Source organism: Lepidochelys olivacea (assembly GCF_965140295.1).
Source record: "Lepidochelys olivacea isolate rLepOli2 genome assembly, chromosome: 9".
NCBI lineage: Eukaryota > Metazoa > Chordata > Testudines > Cheloniidae > Lepidochelys > Lepidochelys olivacea.
The window spans coordinates 54,314,604-54,331,340 of record NC_140419.1 but is presented as its reverse complement, the minus strand read 5'-3'; the positions used below and the strand labels follow the sequence as shown (position 1 = coordinate 54,331,340).

General features: G+C 40.8%; 1 protein-coding gene across 4 annotated transcripts in view; it reads left to right on the top strand.

The window, feature by feature from the left end:
• The window catches only part of PIGX (phosphatidylinositol glycan anchor biosynthesis class X), a gene marked incomplete at its 5' end in the record, with an annotated part of 30,156 nt that overhangs the window by 409 nt on the left and 13,010 nt on the right, over positions 1–16,737 (top strand). For 3 of the 4 annotated variants that reach the window (XM_084639343.1, XM_084639342.1, XM_084639345.1), the window contains 6 exons: positions 1,682–1,784; positions 3,222–3,285; positions 3,821–3,962; positions 5,256–5,469; positions 6,864–6,964; positions 13,155–13,211. In XM_084639343.1, the coding sequence (XP_084495469.1) occupies positions 1,682–1,784; positions 3,222–3,285; positions 3,821–3,962; positions 5,256–5,469; positions 6,864–6,964; positions 13,155–13,211 (681 nt within the window). Of the gene's footprint in view, positions 1–1,681; positions 1,785–3,221; positions 3,286–3,820; positions 3,963–5,255; positions 5,470–6,863; positions 6,965–13,154; positions 13,212–14,132; positions 14,659–16,737 lie in introns of those variants that run through there. The other variant, XM_084639344.1, reaches the window with a different exon arrangement.

Sequence of the window (16,737 nt, the reverse complement as noted above, 5' to 3'; positions counted from 1 at the left end):
AGCGCTGACGGGGCCCGGAGGGACATGCTCAGGAGCCCCCCAAGGCGTCTGTGTACATAAAGTGCATAGGGCGGGAGTGGGGCCTCAGCCGGCATGAAGTACCAGGTCCCCAAATTTATCTCCACAGGCCTGGCGGCCGGGCCAAAGCGAATGTGCCTGGCCCCCAGGAGTGAAAATCAAATTGAAAACTTAACGGCACAGGGCCTGCTCCGGCCCCAGTGGAAGGGGCGGGGCTGGGGGTCAGCGTCTCCCTAGGCCGCGCCGCCGCGGGATCCACGGGCGATTTAAAGGGCCCAGGGCTTCGGCCGGTGCTGTCGCTACCACAGCAGCGGTCAGAGCCCAGGGCCCTTTTAAATCACTGGCCCCGGGGCAGCTGCTTCTCCTCCCCCCCCCCCCCCCGTTGGCAGCCAGGGGGTGCAAAAGGGGCAGGGACGATAAAATGTTGCTGCGGCAGTGCCTTAAGTAGGGTCTGTGCCGTGGCAGCGCTTAAGGACCCTGCAGTATTTTAACGTCGCTGCCCCTTTCGCACGCCCCCATCGGCGGCCCTGCTGCTAGGGACCCGCCAGGGCCGCTGATGGGGAGCGCAAATCGGCGGCGATGTTAAAGCGCTGACGCAGCAACACTTTAAAGCAAGGCAGTAGGGGCCGGTACCTGCGGCTACTATTTACCAGTACGCTGTACTACCTTACTTTCACCCCTGCCGGCCCCTTTATGATTCCTTGGTCCCCACATGTTGGCAGTCCTTCTGGCACCCATGTCTGGGAAAGATGGGGACTCTGAGACATACGGAGGTCCTACCAGTACTCCTATGTCTGTGATCAGGACAAAGACCCATGCATGCACACGCCCACCCATACACCCACTGTCTCCCCTATGCATTGAGGGTGTGTACACTGCAAAAATAAGGTAGTTTCTACGCTAGCTCTGGTGAACATATCACTGAAGACACCGGACCTTGGGTTAGCTCAAATTAAAGCCTGTTGCAGAGCTTGGAGTTGAACTCAAGTTATTAACTCATGTTAAAAGATGAGTTGACATGTCTTTGCTGCAATTTTAATCAAATCAACTAGTCCGGGTGAGCTGTGTTAAGAGCACACACTTTTTTGTGTGTGTGGTGTACACATGTTTTCTGTCTCTACTATTATCCATGTGTCATAGCTCGTGTATCAGTGAACTTGACAGTGACACAGCTACACTGCAGCTGGAAGGGGTAATTCCCAGGTTGGGTAGACGCACATGTGCTAGTTCTGGTTGAGCTAGTACACTAGAAATAGTAGTATGCATAGTGTAATGGGTGACGGGTTTGGCTAGCCACGCGAGTACAGTCCGAAATGCTAAAAACATACTTTAGATGGGTAGCCTGACCCACCACTATGGCCACATTGCTATTTTTAGAGTAGCAATCAGAGCTAGCAGGCATATGTCTACCAGAGCCCCAAATCCCTGCCAGCAGCAGTGTAGATATGCCCAGACACAAGTCTTGATGCTAACACAGATACCAAGACATTGATTCAAGCCCACATGGACAGATAAGGACAAGGATGCTGATAGGCTTTGTGACATGGGAAGTGTCATTGGTGTGCATAATTACTATGATACACAGAGTTTCTGAAGGTCTGATTTGAATTGAAAAACTGTTGATGAAATATCCCATGTTCATAGGAACTGTGATTTTTTGCAGTTGCATTTGGAAATGCAGTGGCAGTGGATGGAGAAAGTGTTTCTTTGGAAAAGTATTCTCACCTTTAGAGTATCCTTGCTTGTTTGCACAGCAGAAAATTTGTGTAAGTTAAACAAATTAAAATATTTAAGCTTTCACTGAGCAAGCTGCCAAATAAACTTTCTAAGCAACTGATAATTGAAACTGTTAAGAGATAATTTGTGAATTCCTCGCATACTATGAAATGAGAAGGGATGTGAAGTAAGAAGTGTGGGAGAGGTTATTAAACTTTCCATTGTAGAATATCCATAAATCCTGAGATTAGTTTCAAATAATACTGTGCTAATCAAACATTTTATTTCAGGGAAGAATGAACGCATGTGGGACCAAAATAATTGTTGGTGTAAGCAGGTGCAATTTCATTATAGTTATTGGAGTTACTCTTTCTTATATTAGCAGTGAATTGGATCTATAGTTTGATAAACAATGCAGAAATACAGAGATGCTTGTGGTTTTACTACGTAATCATAGAATGCTGTTTATGTATTGGGCAGTATTGAAAGAAAAGGTAAAATTTTTAAGATTATAGCTTTTGAAGGTATCACCTATGATAGGAGAAGACACAAAACAAACCCACTGTATTTGCAGTTTTTTTTATTTTACATTGGAATAAAGCCTTCAAAATGTTAAATCATCTGAAATAGAAGCAATAATTTTCAGTTTTGTAAATATTCATTTTTTTTCTGATGTTCTGAACATTTCCCACCCTTCTCACTGAAAAGTTTTGTAGGTTTTATTAAACAACATCAGTTATAATAAATTTTTGTTAAGAATGTTTGAAATGTTAGTATAACCAAAAGCAATGTGTGGTTCCTATGCATGGTTCCTTGAATCTTTTTCTACGCTCGCTACTGCAAATGATTACAGAAATCAAAAGACAAGAGTAAGTCAATTGAACTTTTCTGAGATCAAGAAAAGTTATATTATCTTGTGCAGCGAGCAAATGTATTTTGCTTAGTTAAAAACTGACTCAGTGTGGGACTAGGTATCAAATGTCATTAGATTATTAGAATTAACTAGATTTATGTACACAGAAGTATTGTAATTGGTCAAGTGTTTTTGTCATTTTTGATTGCTTACAGCGTATTCAGCTGTCCTTGCCACAACTGCTTAGTCTAGGCAGGAAACATCTGAAGGCCCTTGGTGGTGACATTAAGTAACACAATCTGTGTTTAGTTAGGACCCAGTCCTGCAAACACTTATAGACACGCTTAACTTTAAGCACATATTTGTTTGTAGGTCTGGGTTTTACGTCTGAGAGCAGGAGAGCCAAAGAGAATGGCAGGGTTCTGGCTGTGTCCAGTGACTTAAAATCCCCTTTATACTGACCGCAAACTGAGGCCTGTCTCATCTTTACCATCACTGATTCTACAGTCGCTTCTTCCAGACAGGTAGTAAATTCAGAATTTGCTGTAGCTAGTTAAAGTAGCTCATCATTGTTAGTCCTAACAATGAGGCAATACTATAAACACTGTAAAAGTTTATTTTGTGGTGTTTTCAGCTGCACAGGCCACTTGTCCTGATATCACCGTGACTCAACAGCTTCTGAAAGAGGGATTTCATAGGTGAGTTGATGACAGCCATGTACTTGAGCAATGCATCAGTTGCTAGTTACTCAGGGCCCCTGTTCTGCAAACATGCATGTACTTAACTGTATGCATGTGAGTAGCTCATTGAACTAATGCATAATTGAACAAATGCACTGCACTGTATTCAGTGGGATTACTTATGAGTAAGGGTAAGCATATATGTAGGTGTTGGCAGGATCAGTGCTTAAATATTTAGTGGCCACCTATTAGTTATATCACGGCAAGGACATGAAGCCAACACGAAAATGTATTTCTGAGTATTTTCATTAATACTGGTGCATGAATGGGGAATTAACAAAAAAGAGAGATGTTGGTTTTCACAGATATGGAAATACAATAAAATATTGTTTCCTAAAAGGAAAAGGTCAGATTCTAGATAGATAAATGTTGTTTTCTATATTCTCAGAGCATCCTACAAATAGCAGAGAGCCACATCTAATATTTGAGATGATGAGTTTAAATTTTTGTGCAGTTATTTGAAATTTATGCTAACATTTTTTTTTTTTTTAAGAGACCTGCTAACAAAGGTAGAACTTGGTGCAGGGGATGAAGCCATAGGAAGCTGCACTGTGGCAATTAAAGAACACCTACCAACAGGACTTTATGTGGATCCCTATGAGTTAGCATCATTGCAACAGCACAACCTAATAGAGGTACGATGTCCAAGTGGTCATGTTGAATTGTTTGGAAGTGGTTCAAACAATAAAAAACATATCATGATTTGAATATTTGTGAGTAAATATCCAGTGTCTATAATTTGAAACTCCTTTAGCATGAAGATGAACTTTCATCAGCCATTCCGATTTGACCCTTCCCTCTTATGTCAGAGCTTTCTACTATGTAGGGGCACAGTCATGGATGGAAACTAGAATGAAGGGAAAACAGCTTGCATTAGATTGAAGTAACTGTCCAGGAGTTGTTAGGGAAGATGATCCTGAGGCTCTGAGGAACTCCCCCAGAAGATGTGGTTATAGTGCAGTTGGAAGACATGTAGGGTACTTCTATAGGATTCTCTTATTAGTTATATAGGTAGTGTGTTTTTCAGAATATTGGGTGTGAATATATTGGCTCTCATGAGCAATATAGACTTGTACAGAGTGCAGGGGAGGATGGTGGTATTACGGTTTATGGTGACACCAGTGACCTGGGGAACTGTAGGAAAGAGGCCCTGGAAGCTAAATTTATCCTTATAGTTTAGAAAAAGTTTATGGGACTCTACTAAAGCATTTCTTCAAAATGCTCCAGGTTCTTTACACAAGGCCTACTGAGAAACAAGAAGTATCAGGAAATGCATGCAAAGTAGTTGTAGGAGCACTTTGGGATGCTTGGGAATGAAAATCACTTTCTGAGGAAGGATGGCATTGTGTTTAAGGTGCTATACTGAGACTTGGGAGACTTTGTTCAGGTTCCTGACTCTGCCACAAACAGTCTGTGTGATCTCAGACAAGTTCCTTAATCTATGTGCCTCAGTTCTTCCTCTGTAAAGTGGAGATGATGATCTCTTTATTCCATCCTTTGTCTATCTTGTCTATTTAGGTTGTAAGACCTGTCTCTTACTATGTGTAGATATGGTGCTGAACACAATGGGACCCCAAACTCCATTGGAATTTTTAGGCAGTACTGTAATACAGATTTAAAATATTGGCCCAAGTGTAGTCCTCAGGTAACTACCGTAACGTCACTGAAGTTAGCAGCATAACTGTGATGGGCGCTATATGAATAGGACAGACACAGAATGAACATGGCTCATTTTATTTTAGTCATCCTGAGGAAAAAGATCTCTAGTCTGGGAATTAAATTGTTGTCTCCCTCATGACATTGTAGTAGGGTACCTTGACAGGTTGACTGTTTTAGTCATTTTAATCCTGTATTCCCTATATAACAATATCAGTGTGTTTTTCATGACATTCATTCTTCTGTATTGACTGTGTCTGTGTTTTCCACAGGCTCTGATGTTTCCAGATACTGTTGATGTGGAATCTCCTGAGTACTTAGCCACAGACCTTGCCATTGTTGTTTACATGAAATCTGACCCTCAGTGTGCTCGGTGTTTTAAAGCCATGTTGCCTGTGCACTGCCGGTATCACCGGCCAACAGAGGATGATGGGGAAGCACTTTCTCTTCTGAAGAGTCCAGAAATATTGATTCATTGCCATAAAAGTGAGAAATACACATAACTCCTACTTTGTTGTATGAAATAGGGAGGGATTAGAGAAATAATTATTACCATACAGAGTGTGAAATCCAGACTTTGGGGAAAATCACTGGTGGAGAGAGGTATGTGGATAGTCATTTAAAAACTGGGAAAATAGTGACTGCAAATGAAGGGCAAATTATTTTTTTACATCTATTTGGATCAATGCTACTTTATCCTGACAAAGGGCTAATTTAGTTGTTAATAAACTTCTTGGAAATCCCAGTTATACCCATTTTATCCTCTAAAATAACCACCCCCTCCCCCAACCCCAGGGGAAGGAGGATTGTATCCCCTAATATGGGTCTTTAAGATGGGAGTGTTGACAGTTGGCCTGCTCCTTAGAATCCCTGTAGAATCTGGACTGATGAAGGTTTGTATGGCCCACCTGTTTCCACAGCATTCTACCTTGCAATTGATGCAGTTCATGGCTTAGCCTATACAAAGGAAAGCTGAACTGTATCAATCAAAAGTATTCCGGTGCTTTCCAGCCCTCACAGTGTTCAAGTAGGAAAATCTTTGTAGGGACTCTTGACTTTCTGACAGATGGAATGATAGGGGCCTGCGACTATTTAAAAAAAAAATCCAATATCTCATAATAATCATTTAAAATCTTATAAACAATCAAGTCCCCACTCCTACTACAAATGTGTTTCTTTTCAAGAGACAGACTCTCCCTAGCTCACCGCCAAACCAGATATGTGAATACGTTTCTCACCTTTATGTCTTTACTCAGGCATTATTTGATGGATTATTTTCACTCTTACATCTTTGGGACTGTAGGGGGGTTCTATATACTTTGATGATGGGATCTCAAGACTCTTTGCCTTCCCTTGTCTCCCTGCCACCTATAGTAAACTTTAATGGTAGGGATCCACATTTCCTAGTAATAGACTAAATTTAAAAAATAGCATTGCAGAGATACAACAGGAGTCCATAAAGAGAAATGTTAAAATAGGTTATTATGGGGTATGGTGGAGGCAGGAACCATAGCAGCAGGGCTGGAAATTGGAGACAGCTCGTAGACCAATGGTGAAATCCTGGTGCCATTTGAATCGTATTTCATCCCCATTTGTTATTCAGTGGGGCTAGGATTTCACCACTGGTGTAGACTTTCTTATATATCCAAAAATTTGTTGAGTTTAAGGATTTATGAAAGGAACTGACGGCACTAGTTTGAATCTGCAGGTTTCCCAGCGAAGTTCTGCCAGTGTTGATGTTCTTTCGCCCCTTAGCTTTTAGTGAGTAGAGACTGCTAAACTGCATGACAGACAGATATCCCCTTTGAAATGATTTTGCATTCCATATATTGCTTCATCCTGGTCTGATTCTTGGTGTAACATACTTCTGCTTTTCCTAGGTTTCCCATCAGTTGAATGTTGGAAGTATTCTGAAGTGGAAGCTCCATGTTCAGTGAGAAACCGGCATATCTGTCATTGGAACAATGTGAAGTACAAACCTGTAAGTTCCTACTTCAGACCAGAAGGGGCCTCCTAGATCATTTAATCTAGTCGCTTGCTATTGCAGACAGCCCTGTCATATAATCCCATTCATAAACTTGTAAGAACATAGGAACAGCCATACTGGGTTAGACCAATGGTCCAACTAGTCCAGTATCCTGCCTTCTGACAGTGGCCCATGCCAAGTGTCCCAGAGGCAATGAACAGAACAGGTAATCATCGAGTGATTCATCCCCTGTCGCCCATGCCCAGCTTCTGGCAAACAGAGGCTAGGGACACCATCCCTGCCCATCCTGGCTAATAGCTATTTATGAACCTATCCTCCATGAATTTATTTAGTTCTTGAATCCTGTTATAGTCTTGGCCTTCACAACATCCTCTGGCAAGGATTTCCACAGATTGACTCTGCATTGTGTGAAGAAATACTTCTTTTTGTTTGTTTTAAACCTGTTGCCTATTAATTTCATTGGGTGCATCCTAGTTCTTGTGTTATGAGGAGTAAATAACACTTCCTTATTTACTTTCTCCACACCAGTCATAATTTTATAGACCCTATCATATCACCCCTTAGTCATCTCTTTTCCAAGCTGAAAAGTCCCAGTCTTATTAATCTCTCCTCATATGGAAGCTGTTCCATACCCCTAATCATATTTATTGCCCTTTTCTGAACCTTTTCCGATATACCTTTTTTGAGATGAGGTGACCATATCTGCACGCAGTATTCAAGATGTGACATATCATGGATCTGTATAGAGGCAATATGACACTTTCTGTCCTCCTATATATCTCCCTCCCAATGATTCCCAACATTCTGCTAGCTTCCTTGACTGCCCTTGCACATTGAGTGGATGTTTTCAGAGAACTATCCACAAGGACTCCAAGATCTCTTTCTTGAGTGTTAACAGTTAATTTAGACCCCATCATTTTATATGTATAGTTTGGATCATGCTTTCCAATGTGTATTACTCTGCATTTATCAACATTGAATTTCATCTGCCACCTTGCCGTCCAGTCACTCAGTTCTATGAGATCCCTCTGCAGCTCTTGAGTAGTTTTGCATCATCTGCAAAATTTGCCACCGCACTTTTTACCACTTTTTCTAGATCATTTATGGTCCCAGTACAGACCCTGGGGGACACCACTATTTACTTCCCTCCATTCTGAAAACTGACCATTTATTCCTACCCTTTGTTTCCTATCTTTTAACTAGTTACCAATACATGAGAGGACCTTCCTTCCCATCCCTTGATAGCCCACCTTGCCCAAGAGCCTTTGGTGAGGGACCTTGTCAAAGGCTTTCTGAAAATCTAAATACACTATATCCACTGGATCCCCCTTGTCCACATGCTTGCCGACCCCCTCAAAGAATTTTAGTAGATTGGTGTGGCATGATTTCCCTTTACAAAAACCATGTTGACTCTTCCCCAACAAATTATGATCATCCATTGTGTCTGACAAATCTGTTCTTTACTATAGTTTCAACCAGTTTGCCCGGTATTGAAGTCAGGCTTACTGGTCTGTAATTGCTGAGATCACCTCTGGAGCCCTTTTTAAAAATAGGCGTCACATTACCTATCCTCCAGTCATTTGGTACAGAAGCTGATTTAAATGATAGGTTACAAACCACAGTTAATAGTTCTGCAATTTCACATTTGAGTTCCTTCAGAACTCTTGGATGAATACCATCCGGTCCTGAGGACTTATTACTGTTTAATTTATCAGTTTGTTCCAAAACCTCCTCTAATGTTACCTCAATCTGGGACAGTTCTTCAGATTTGTCACCTAAAAAGAATGGCTCAGGTTTGGAAATCTCCCTCACATCATCAGCCGTGAAGACCAATGCAAAGATTTCATTTAGTTTCTCCGCAATAGCCTTATTGTCCTTGAGCTCTCCATTAGCATCTCTATCGTCCAGTGGCCCCACTGGTGGTTTTGCAGGCTTCCTGCTTCTGATGTACTTTAAAAAAAAATTTGCTTTTACTTTCTGAGTCTTTGGCTAGCTGTCCTTCAGATTCTTTTTTGGCCTTCCTAATTATATTTTTTGGCCTTCCTAATTATATTTTTCCTAATTTTATATTTGCCAGAGTTTATGCTCCTTTTTTTTTCCTCACTAGAATTTAACTTCCGCTTTTTAAAGGATGCCTTTTTGCCTCTCTCTCCTTCTTTTACTTTGTGGTTTAGCCACGGTGGCACTTTTTTGATTCTCTATGTTTTTTTAATTTGGGGTATGCATTTAAGTTGAGCCTCTATTATGTTGTCAAGCTTCATTTTAAAACTAGGTAGGTTGTTTGCATCCACTACTCCTATTGGGAGGCTGTTCCAGAACCTCATGCCTCTGATGGTTAGAAACCTTCTAATTTCCAGCCTAAACTTGTTCCCATCCAGTTTGTCCCCATTTGTTCTTTTGCCAATGTTGTCCTTTTTCTTGAATAGCTCGTCTCCCTCTCTGGTGTTTACCCAACTCTTGTATTCATAGAGAGCAGTCATATTCCCTCTCAACCTTTGTTCTGCTAATCTAAACAAGCCAAGCTTTTTTAGTCTCCTCTTGTAAGATAGACTCTACATTCCCTAATCATTTCTGCATCTGTTTGAGTTTGAATCCATGTTTCTTGAAAATGGGTGACCAGAACAGTACACAGTATTCCCAGTGAGGTCTGACTAGTGCCTTGCACAATGGCATTAATACTTCCCAATGTCTACTTGAAATATCTTGCCTGATACATCCTAGGATTGCATTTGCCTTTTTTTAATGGCCACATTGCATTGGTGCTCATAGTCACCCTGCGATCAGCTTATGCACCTAGGTCTTTCTCCTCTTCTGTGTTTTCAACTGATGAGCCCCCAGCTTAAATGAGACATAGTTATTTGATTATTCTTTAATTTTATCTGCCCATAACTACTCCTAACAATGTCTAGCATATTTGGTGCTGGGGTCAGTGGGGAGTGGGAAAAATGGTGGAACTCTGTTATACCAATAAAATAAAAACCAGCAGGATCTTATTAAAGAGGAAAAGGCAAAATACCACATTTATTGTGAAAACAGAAAGAATCATAGTAAGAAGTTAGTTATAGCTATAACATTCCATTCAATCTCATATTTATTCACACATTCAATCATACAAACACACACACACACACACACACACACAGGTTCTGCAAGGTTGTTATCATAGTTACCAGCCTTAGAGTTGCTCATGCCAAGCCACTGGCCAGGTGGCCTGGACATGAGGAGGGAGCAGGGCCTTGTCAGATGCTCATCTGATGCTCCTGGAAGTTGGTTTGCAGAATCAGACCCCAAAGTTCTCACTTTTTAGAGTCTATTTTTATAGGAATTTCTTCCTATGCCAGTCTATGGGAATTGCTTCATCATGCTGTTGCTGAATCAATCAGCCGATAGCACATTCCTGACGGCTCCGTGCTGCTAGATGTTATCTTGTTCTTTGGTTCTCCCATTCTTGAGGCTGTTGGGTGGATTCCAGTCTGCCCTCCGGTGGGGGGGGGGGGGGTCCTCTGGTTATTTCCACTTGACGCCTTCTTCAGTCGGTGGACACTGGATTCTTAGGCTGGCACCTCCCTGATCATTCAGTTATTATCCACACCAAGCATCCATCCACATACATCCTCTATCTCTATTTTAATCACAATTGTTAATACAACAAAAGGGTGGGGAGTCTTTGGGTGTTGTTTCTGTTGTTACAGAGTATTGCTTTGAGTCTCTCTCTGTGTGAATTGCTTTGAGAACAGACTCTGTCTTAGAATGTACTAATGCAATTAGCAGCTTGCAAGTTTCACACATAGAGGGAGAGAAACAGTACCAAAAACCAAGAGACCTCTTAATTAGTAATACCCTGGAATTTAAACTGTGGGGAATCAAACTCATTTGTGATTTTAATACAGAACTTCTTTAATATGATCCAACAACTCAACTCATGCTCTACTTCCATTAAAGGATTTTTCTTGCATATCCCCTTACGAGAACTGAGTGGTCTATAATTCCCTGGGTTGTCCTTATTCCCCTTTTTTATACACAGGTACTATATTTGTCCTTTTCCAGTTCTCTGGGATCTCTTCTGTGTTCCATGAGTTCTCAAAGATAATCGCTAATGGCTCAGAGATGTCTTCAGCCAGTTCCCTGAGTATTCTAGAATGTATTTCATCAGGCCCTGCTGACTTGAAGACATCTATATTGTTGATTTTTAATTTGTTGTTTTCCTATATGAGCCTCAGATCCTACCCCATTTGCACTGATGTTCATTATGTTCGTTGTCTAATAACTGCTAACTTTTTTTGATGAAAACTGAAACAAAAACGTCATTTGACACTTCTGCCATTGCTGCATTTTCTGTTATTGTCTTTCCCTCCTCATTGAGTAACGGGCTTACCTTGTCCTTGGTCTTTCTCTTGCTTCTAAAGTATTTGTAAAATGTTTTCTTGTTACCCTTTATGTCCGTAGCTAGTTTAATCTCATTTTGTGCCTTGACCTTTCTAATTTTGTTCCTAAATGTGTTGTTTTTTAATACTCATCCTTCATAATTTTACCTAGTTTCCACTTTTGCTCCCTCTGTACATTCTGTGCTGTCCGTTTCCTTGATGACTGTTGCTGTCTCTGGACCTTTCCCCCTCCTGTAGTGGTTTACCTGGAGCCCTGAGGTATAACTGATGTTATGCATTGGTCTTCATAACTAGGCTGGGCAGAATTCTATTTTTTTATATATATAATTTTGATGGATAATATAGATGTTTACTTTTAAACATTTTCTCAGTTTTTACCAATTTAAATTTTCACAGTTGTGGGAAATTGAGGGTCAGACAATAATTATTTAATTATAGGAGATGCTGAGATTCAAAAAGTTAAAGCTCTATAACCACTGAAATACAAATTGTCAACATCACATGTCAGAATATACAAAGTAAATATCCTTATTCTAATAAGTTCTCAAGCATCATTTTTCTTACTTTACTTCTCTGTAAATTTTTATTACCATTTATGGAAATATTTTTTCATCTGGTGTGAAATAGCCGCTTACTGACATTTAACAATAAAAATCTAATCCTTCCAAGCCTATGCATAAGGATTTTACTCCTAGTTTGAAGAACAAAAGGAGGAAGGTGAATGTGAATGTTCTTGGGTTTATACATTTTGTGTTGGATGATTATTTTTAGAGAAAAGTTTAAAGAACGATAAAGAGAGAGGCCTTTCATGCCAATCTGGATGCAAACCTATGGCTTATGTCTCTGATGAAGTTTTTTTTTTTTTTATTTCATTTACACTGGTTCTGGATTCAAGTCCTTGATACAGTCAGCACTTGATTTGAAACTCAACAGTGCTGCAGTAGTGCAGAGATTCTGAAATTAGAGTGACCTGGCACTGTAATTTGAGCAACTCTGCATCTCGGAAATCTTTGGAGGCCACAGAACATTAAAGGTGACCTGCAAAGGATTTAAAGAAGGTGGTGTTTGTGTCCTTTTTTGCTTCTTTATATATAAAGACGGCATGGAAGCTTTTGGTCAGTTTTTCTTTTGTTTTGTTTTTTAAAAAAGTCTTTTTGCTTTTTTCCACACGGAAATATCGGGAATATCGTGTCTGGTCACCTGCTTTTACTGGAGGACTTCTTGTTTACTGTTCTTGACAAAAATCTTCAGGACTTCATTAATAATAAGGAGCATAAAAGGATGCAAGCCCTTTTTTTGTCTTTGCAGGTCATAGTTACATGAGAGTTATTTATCCAGGTATTCATTCCATAAGCTTATTTCTCCAGTCCTATAGTGTGCGGGAGTTGCATAATGTCTCTAATGTCAAGGTTAATATAAGAGCAAAGCTGTAGAGAAAATAAATGAACAGTACAGTGCCTCTGGTACTGTGTACCAGATAAATGCCCCAGAAGTTCAAGAAGAAGCCAGTTCTCAAGATGGGCAGACAGACTAAATGGAAATGTCTCTCCCCCCCCCCCCCCTTTGACTTTTGAACTCCAATACTGTATGAAAGGATAAATCTTGTAAATGAATGGAGAGTGCCTGAGCAACTAGAGTGGTTAAATGATGTTGAAGGCTGTTTACTAACATTAAATAGACTGTGCTGTGAAGCTTGCTTAATTACCATATATAAACGAGAAACAAAAGCTATTGAAAATGGAATAATAGCTCAAGAATATGTTTTTACTCGGGTTTAACATCCAACTCTCTCTTCATAGGTAAATAAGGAAGTGATACTGCAGGTTCCAGTGGGACTCAAACAACACGGTGCCTTGGTATGTGCAGTGACTTTTCTTACCACCGTCCTGTGCTCCAGTCTGGTTCTTGCAGCTGTATACAAATATGGACACTTCTCCTTGGTGCACTGCTCAGAATGAAACTGAGAAAGACTTTATAGCTGGAGTCAGTACGAAACAATGATGAGTACCATGCATTAAATTTAACTGAATGCAAACCTAGTCTGTTCCATTTAGGGTTCCATAAATGGAATGCAGTTTATTATCTATAACCTGTATTACGGTAATGCCTAGAGGACCCATCTGAGATCATGACCCTCGTGTGCCAGGCACTGTACATACACCTAGTAAGAGACCATCCCTGCACTAAATAACTTGCATTCTATTTAGACAAAGCAGGCAAAGGATGGGAGGGAGAACAAAGACAGAGAGAGATGAGGTGACTTTCCCAAGGTTATGCACCAATTCATTGGCAGAGCTGGGAACAGAACTCAGGTCTCCTGTCTCCTAATCTAGTGTGCCCTACGTTCTGGACCACACTGCCTCTCGTTACGCATTCTTCTTCCAAGATTTTAAACAAACTGACTTGGTAGATTGATTATTATCAGATAAAGAAGTTCCCTGGTCGTTTGAATTTTAAACTGTTACATAATTAAGCTCTGTTGTATTTGAATTTGGTTTGTGAGGCTGTACATTTAACCTGGAACAGGAAAGGATTTCCAAGCATTGGAAAGACACAATGGTCCCTATTTTATTAACATTGACTTTCAGGAGGCAGCCAGATTTATATGATTTTAAAGAGGCCTTACAAATTTGGAAGAAACTTCCAGGTGTTTAATGAGTAAATCAGAAGCTGGACTAATAATTCTGATTTTTCAGAGGATAATAGAGCCTGTGAAATAATAGAGCCTCATCCAAATAGGAATTATTTTGAGAAAGTTCTGTGCATGTGTTATGCAGGAGGTCAGACTAGATGACCACAGAGGTCCCTTCTGGCCTTGGAATCTATGAATCTATGAAATGATGCTAAGCTGGAATTGAATACTTGGAAGACTGGAGGTAATCATCGGAGCTATTAAGAAATACAAGGAAACAAGGAGGAAATTGCTTCATTAATGGAAAAACTGAGCTGCCCCAAATATAACTTGTGTTTCGGTTGTCTGTCAGTAGGGGGCATTATGAGCTTTATGAACTCCTAAAGCAGATTTGTGCAGAAGACTGTTTTATTTCCCATATATCTAGAGGATATTAAATATAAGTGATTCTGTTTATGAAATTACAGATGCAATAAAAAGCAAAAGTCCTGTCTTTCAAATTCTATTCCTATACCCTTCTTACGTGGCCTATAGTTGCGCAGCCTAGTCCTTCCTCTGTCAGCAGAATTGGCCTTTCCTCTTCCTCCACAGTTACAGCTTCTGGAATTCCTGGGCATTGTTCATCTCCTTCTGAAACTCAATAAAGAGCTTGTCTTGTGACTTCTACCGCAGATTGGAAAGTGATTTGACTCTGGTCTCTTGTTTTCCCTTGACAAAGTGCAGAATGATGATGGCTGCACCAGTACTTCATCCACTACCTCAGTTTCTGACTCCTCTGCATCTGTTTGGGGGAAGGGAGATATTTAAAAAAAAATTCAGATAGACTTTATTTGTTACTTATTTAGCTGTGTCTGAGCAGCTGTGCCATGATGAGATCAGTTGTGAGTGTCTGTTGTTTAACTTGTCCTGGGATGGGTTTTTTTTGTTTTAATTTCCAAATTTGAGTTTTTTGGGTTTTTTTGCTGTGTTATGTCCAAACACATCCTGCGTGCTGAACCTTGGAACTGTGCCATCACAAGTGGCCCCCAGCTCTGGCAGATAGTTCTCTTTTGAAGTCCCTCCCCTTGTTCAAGGTTATATTAATCTCGAAGACAGTTAGATAACGTTCAGTGTGAACTATTTAAAGTGATTAGCCCACCTCATATCATTGCCTAGAGAAAGAAAACTGAATTTCCATGGGACAAATTAGGAAAATACTGCTAGTTGTGGAACTTAATGAGTTAGTGGCTGAGAAATGTACAGAGGTGACAATAAAAATGGAAAACAAAGTTCACAGTGGTAAACTGGAGTAGGAGAAATGGTGTGAATCTTTATGAATTGCACAGAGCCTAGCATGCTGTTGTTTCTAATCAAATAGTTTGCTTTAAAAATTAGGTGCCTCCTAGTGAGGATAGCATCAGTGCACTGATTAGTTTTGTTTGTGCCTGGTCATTGTAGTGTAAATGTGGAACAGCGTAGGATAAATTGCTTAGCATTTTACTTATCTTCATTAATGTTTATGTTAATTATTTCAAGTTAATTTGAAAGAAATAATCTTCTGCTCTGATAAATTGCAATGGTGTCTATTCCTGAATTTCTGGTAGAGGTAGGAATTTGATTACAGAATTAGCAATTTGGGACTAGTAGGCTTAATCTTTAGAAGCTTTAACTGAGTTTAATGGCCAGGACAACCCTTTTTCCCCCTTTGCAGACACACTAATGTTCTTACCTGTTGTTGCTGAATGCAGTGTCTGCCTCCATAAAGGTCTAGTGTGCTCCTACGGCCTTTCCTGCACCTCAACCATATGCTGGAGCATATCAGTTTGATCCTCCAGTAGCCTCAGCATTGCATCCTGCCTCCTCTCACCACACCGACGCCTCCTCTCCTCTCACTCGTCCCTCCTGTTCTTGCGTTCATTTTGTGCTTTCCTGGACTCTGACATTGTCTCCCTCCACACGTTGTGCTGGGCTCTTTCAGCATAGGAGGCCTGCATGAGCTTACAGAACATTTCATCGTGAGTGCATTTTTTTCGGCTTCTTAGCTTTGATAGCCTCTGGGACCGAGATGATACGGGGAGCGATGAAACATTTGCAGCTGCGGGAGGGAAAAAGGAAGATTAGTCTTTAAAAAAAGAGACATTTTAGAGAACAATGGGTAGACTCTTTCACAGTGAACCAAGCTGTTAACATAACATTACATAGCACGTGTGCTTCGTTTACAAGGTAACATTTTGCCTCTTATATCGAAGGCCTGCTGGTATGGTGTGAGAGATGGTTTCAAACAGCAGCACCCTCATTTCACATACCAAACAGCTGTTGGGTTGGCTCTTTAAAATGTGTTGGCCGTTTAAAAGGAGGGGCTGCGATGTTTGGGTTAACATGCGGCACAAACCCAACTAACTTCCCCCCCCCCCCCACACACACACCCAATTCTCTGGGATGATCGCTTCACCCCTCCCACCATTGCATGGCTAACAGCAGGGATGATTTCTGTTCAGCCACAGGCAAACAGCCCAGTGGGAGCGGCCACCTCAGAATGTCCCCTTAATAAAATTCCCCTATTCAACCAGGTGACCATGAATGATATCACTCTCCTGAGGATAACACAGAGAGATAAAGAACAGATGTTGCTTGAATGCCAGCAAACACCGGGACCATACGCTGCCATGCTTTGTTATGCAATGATTCCAGACTATGTGCTGCTGGCGTGCCGTGGTAAAGTGTCCTACCATGGAGGACGGAATAAGGCTGCTCTCCCCAGAAACCTTCTG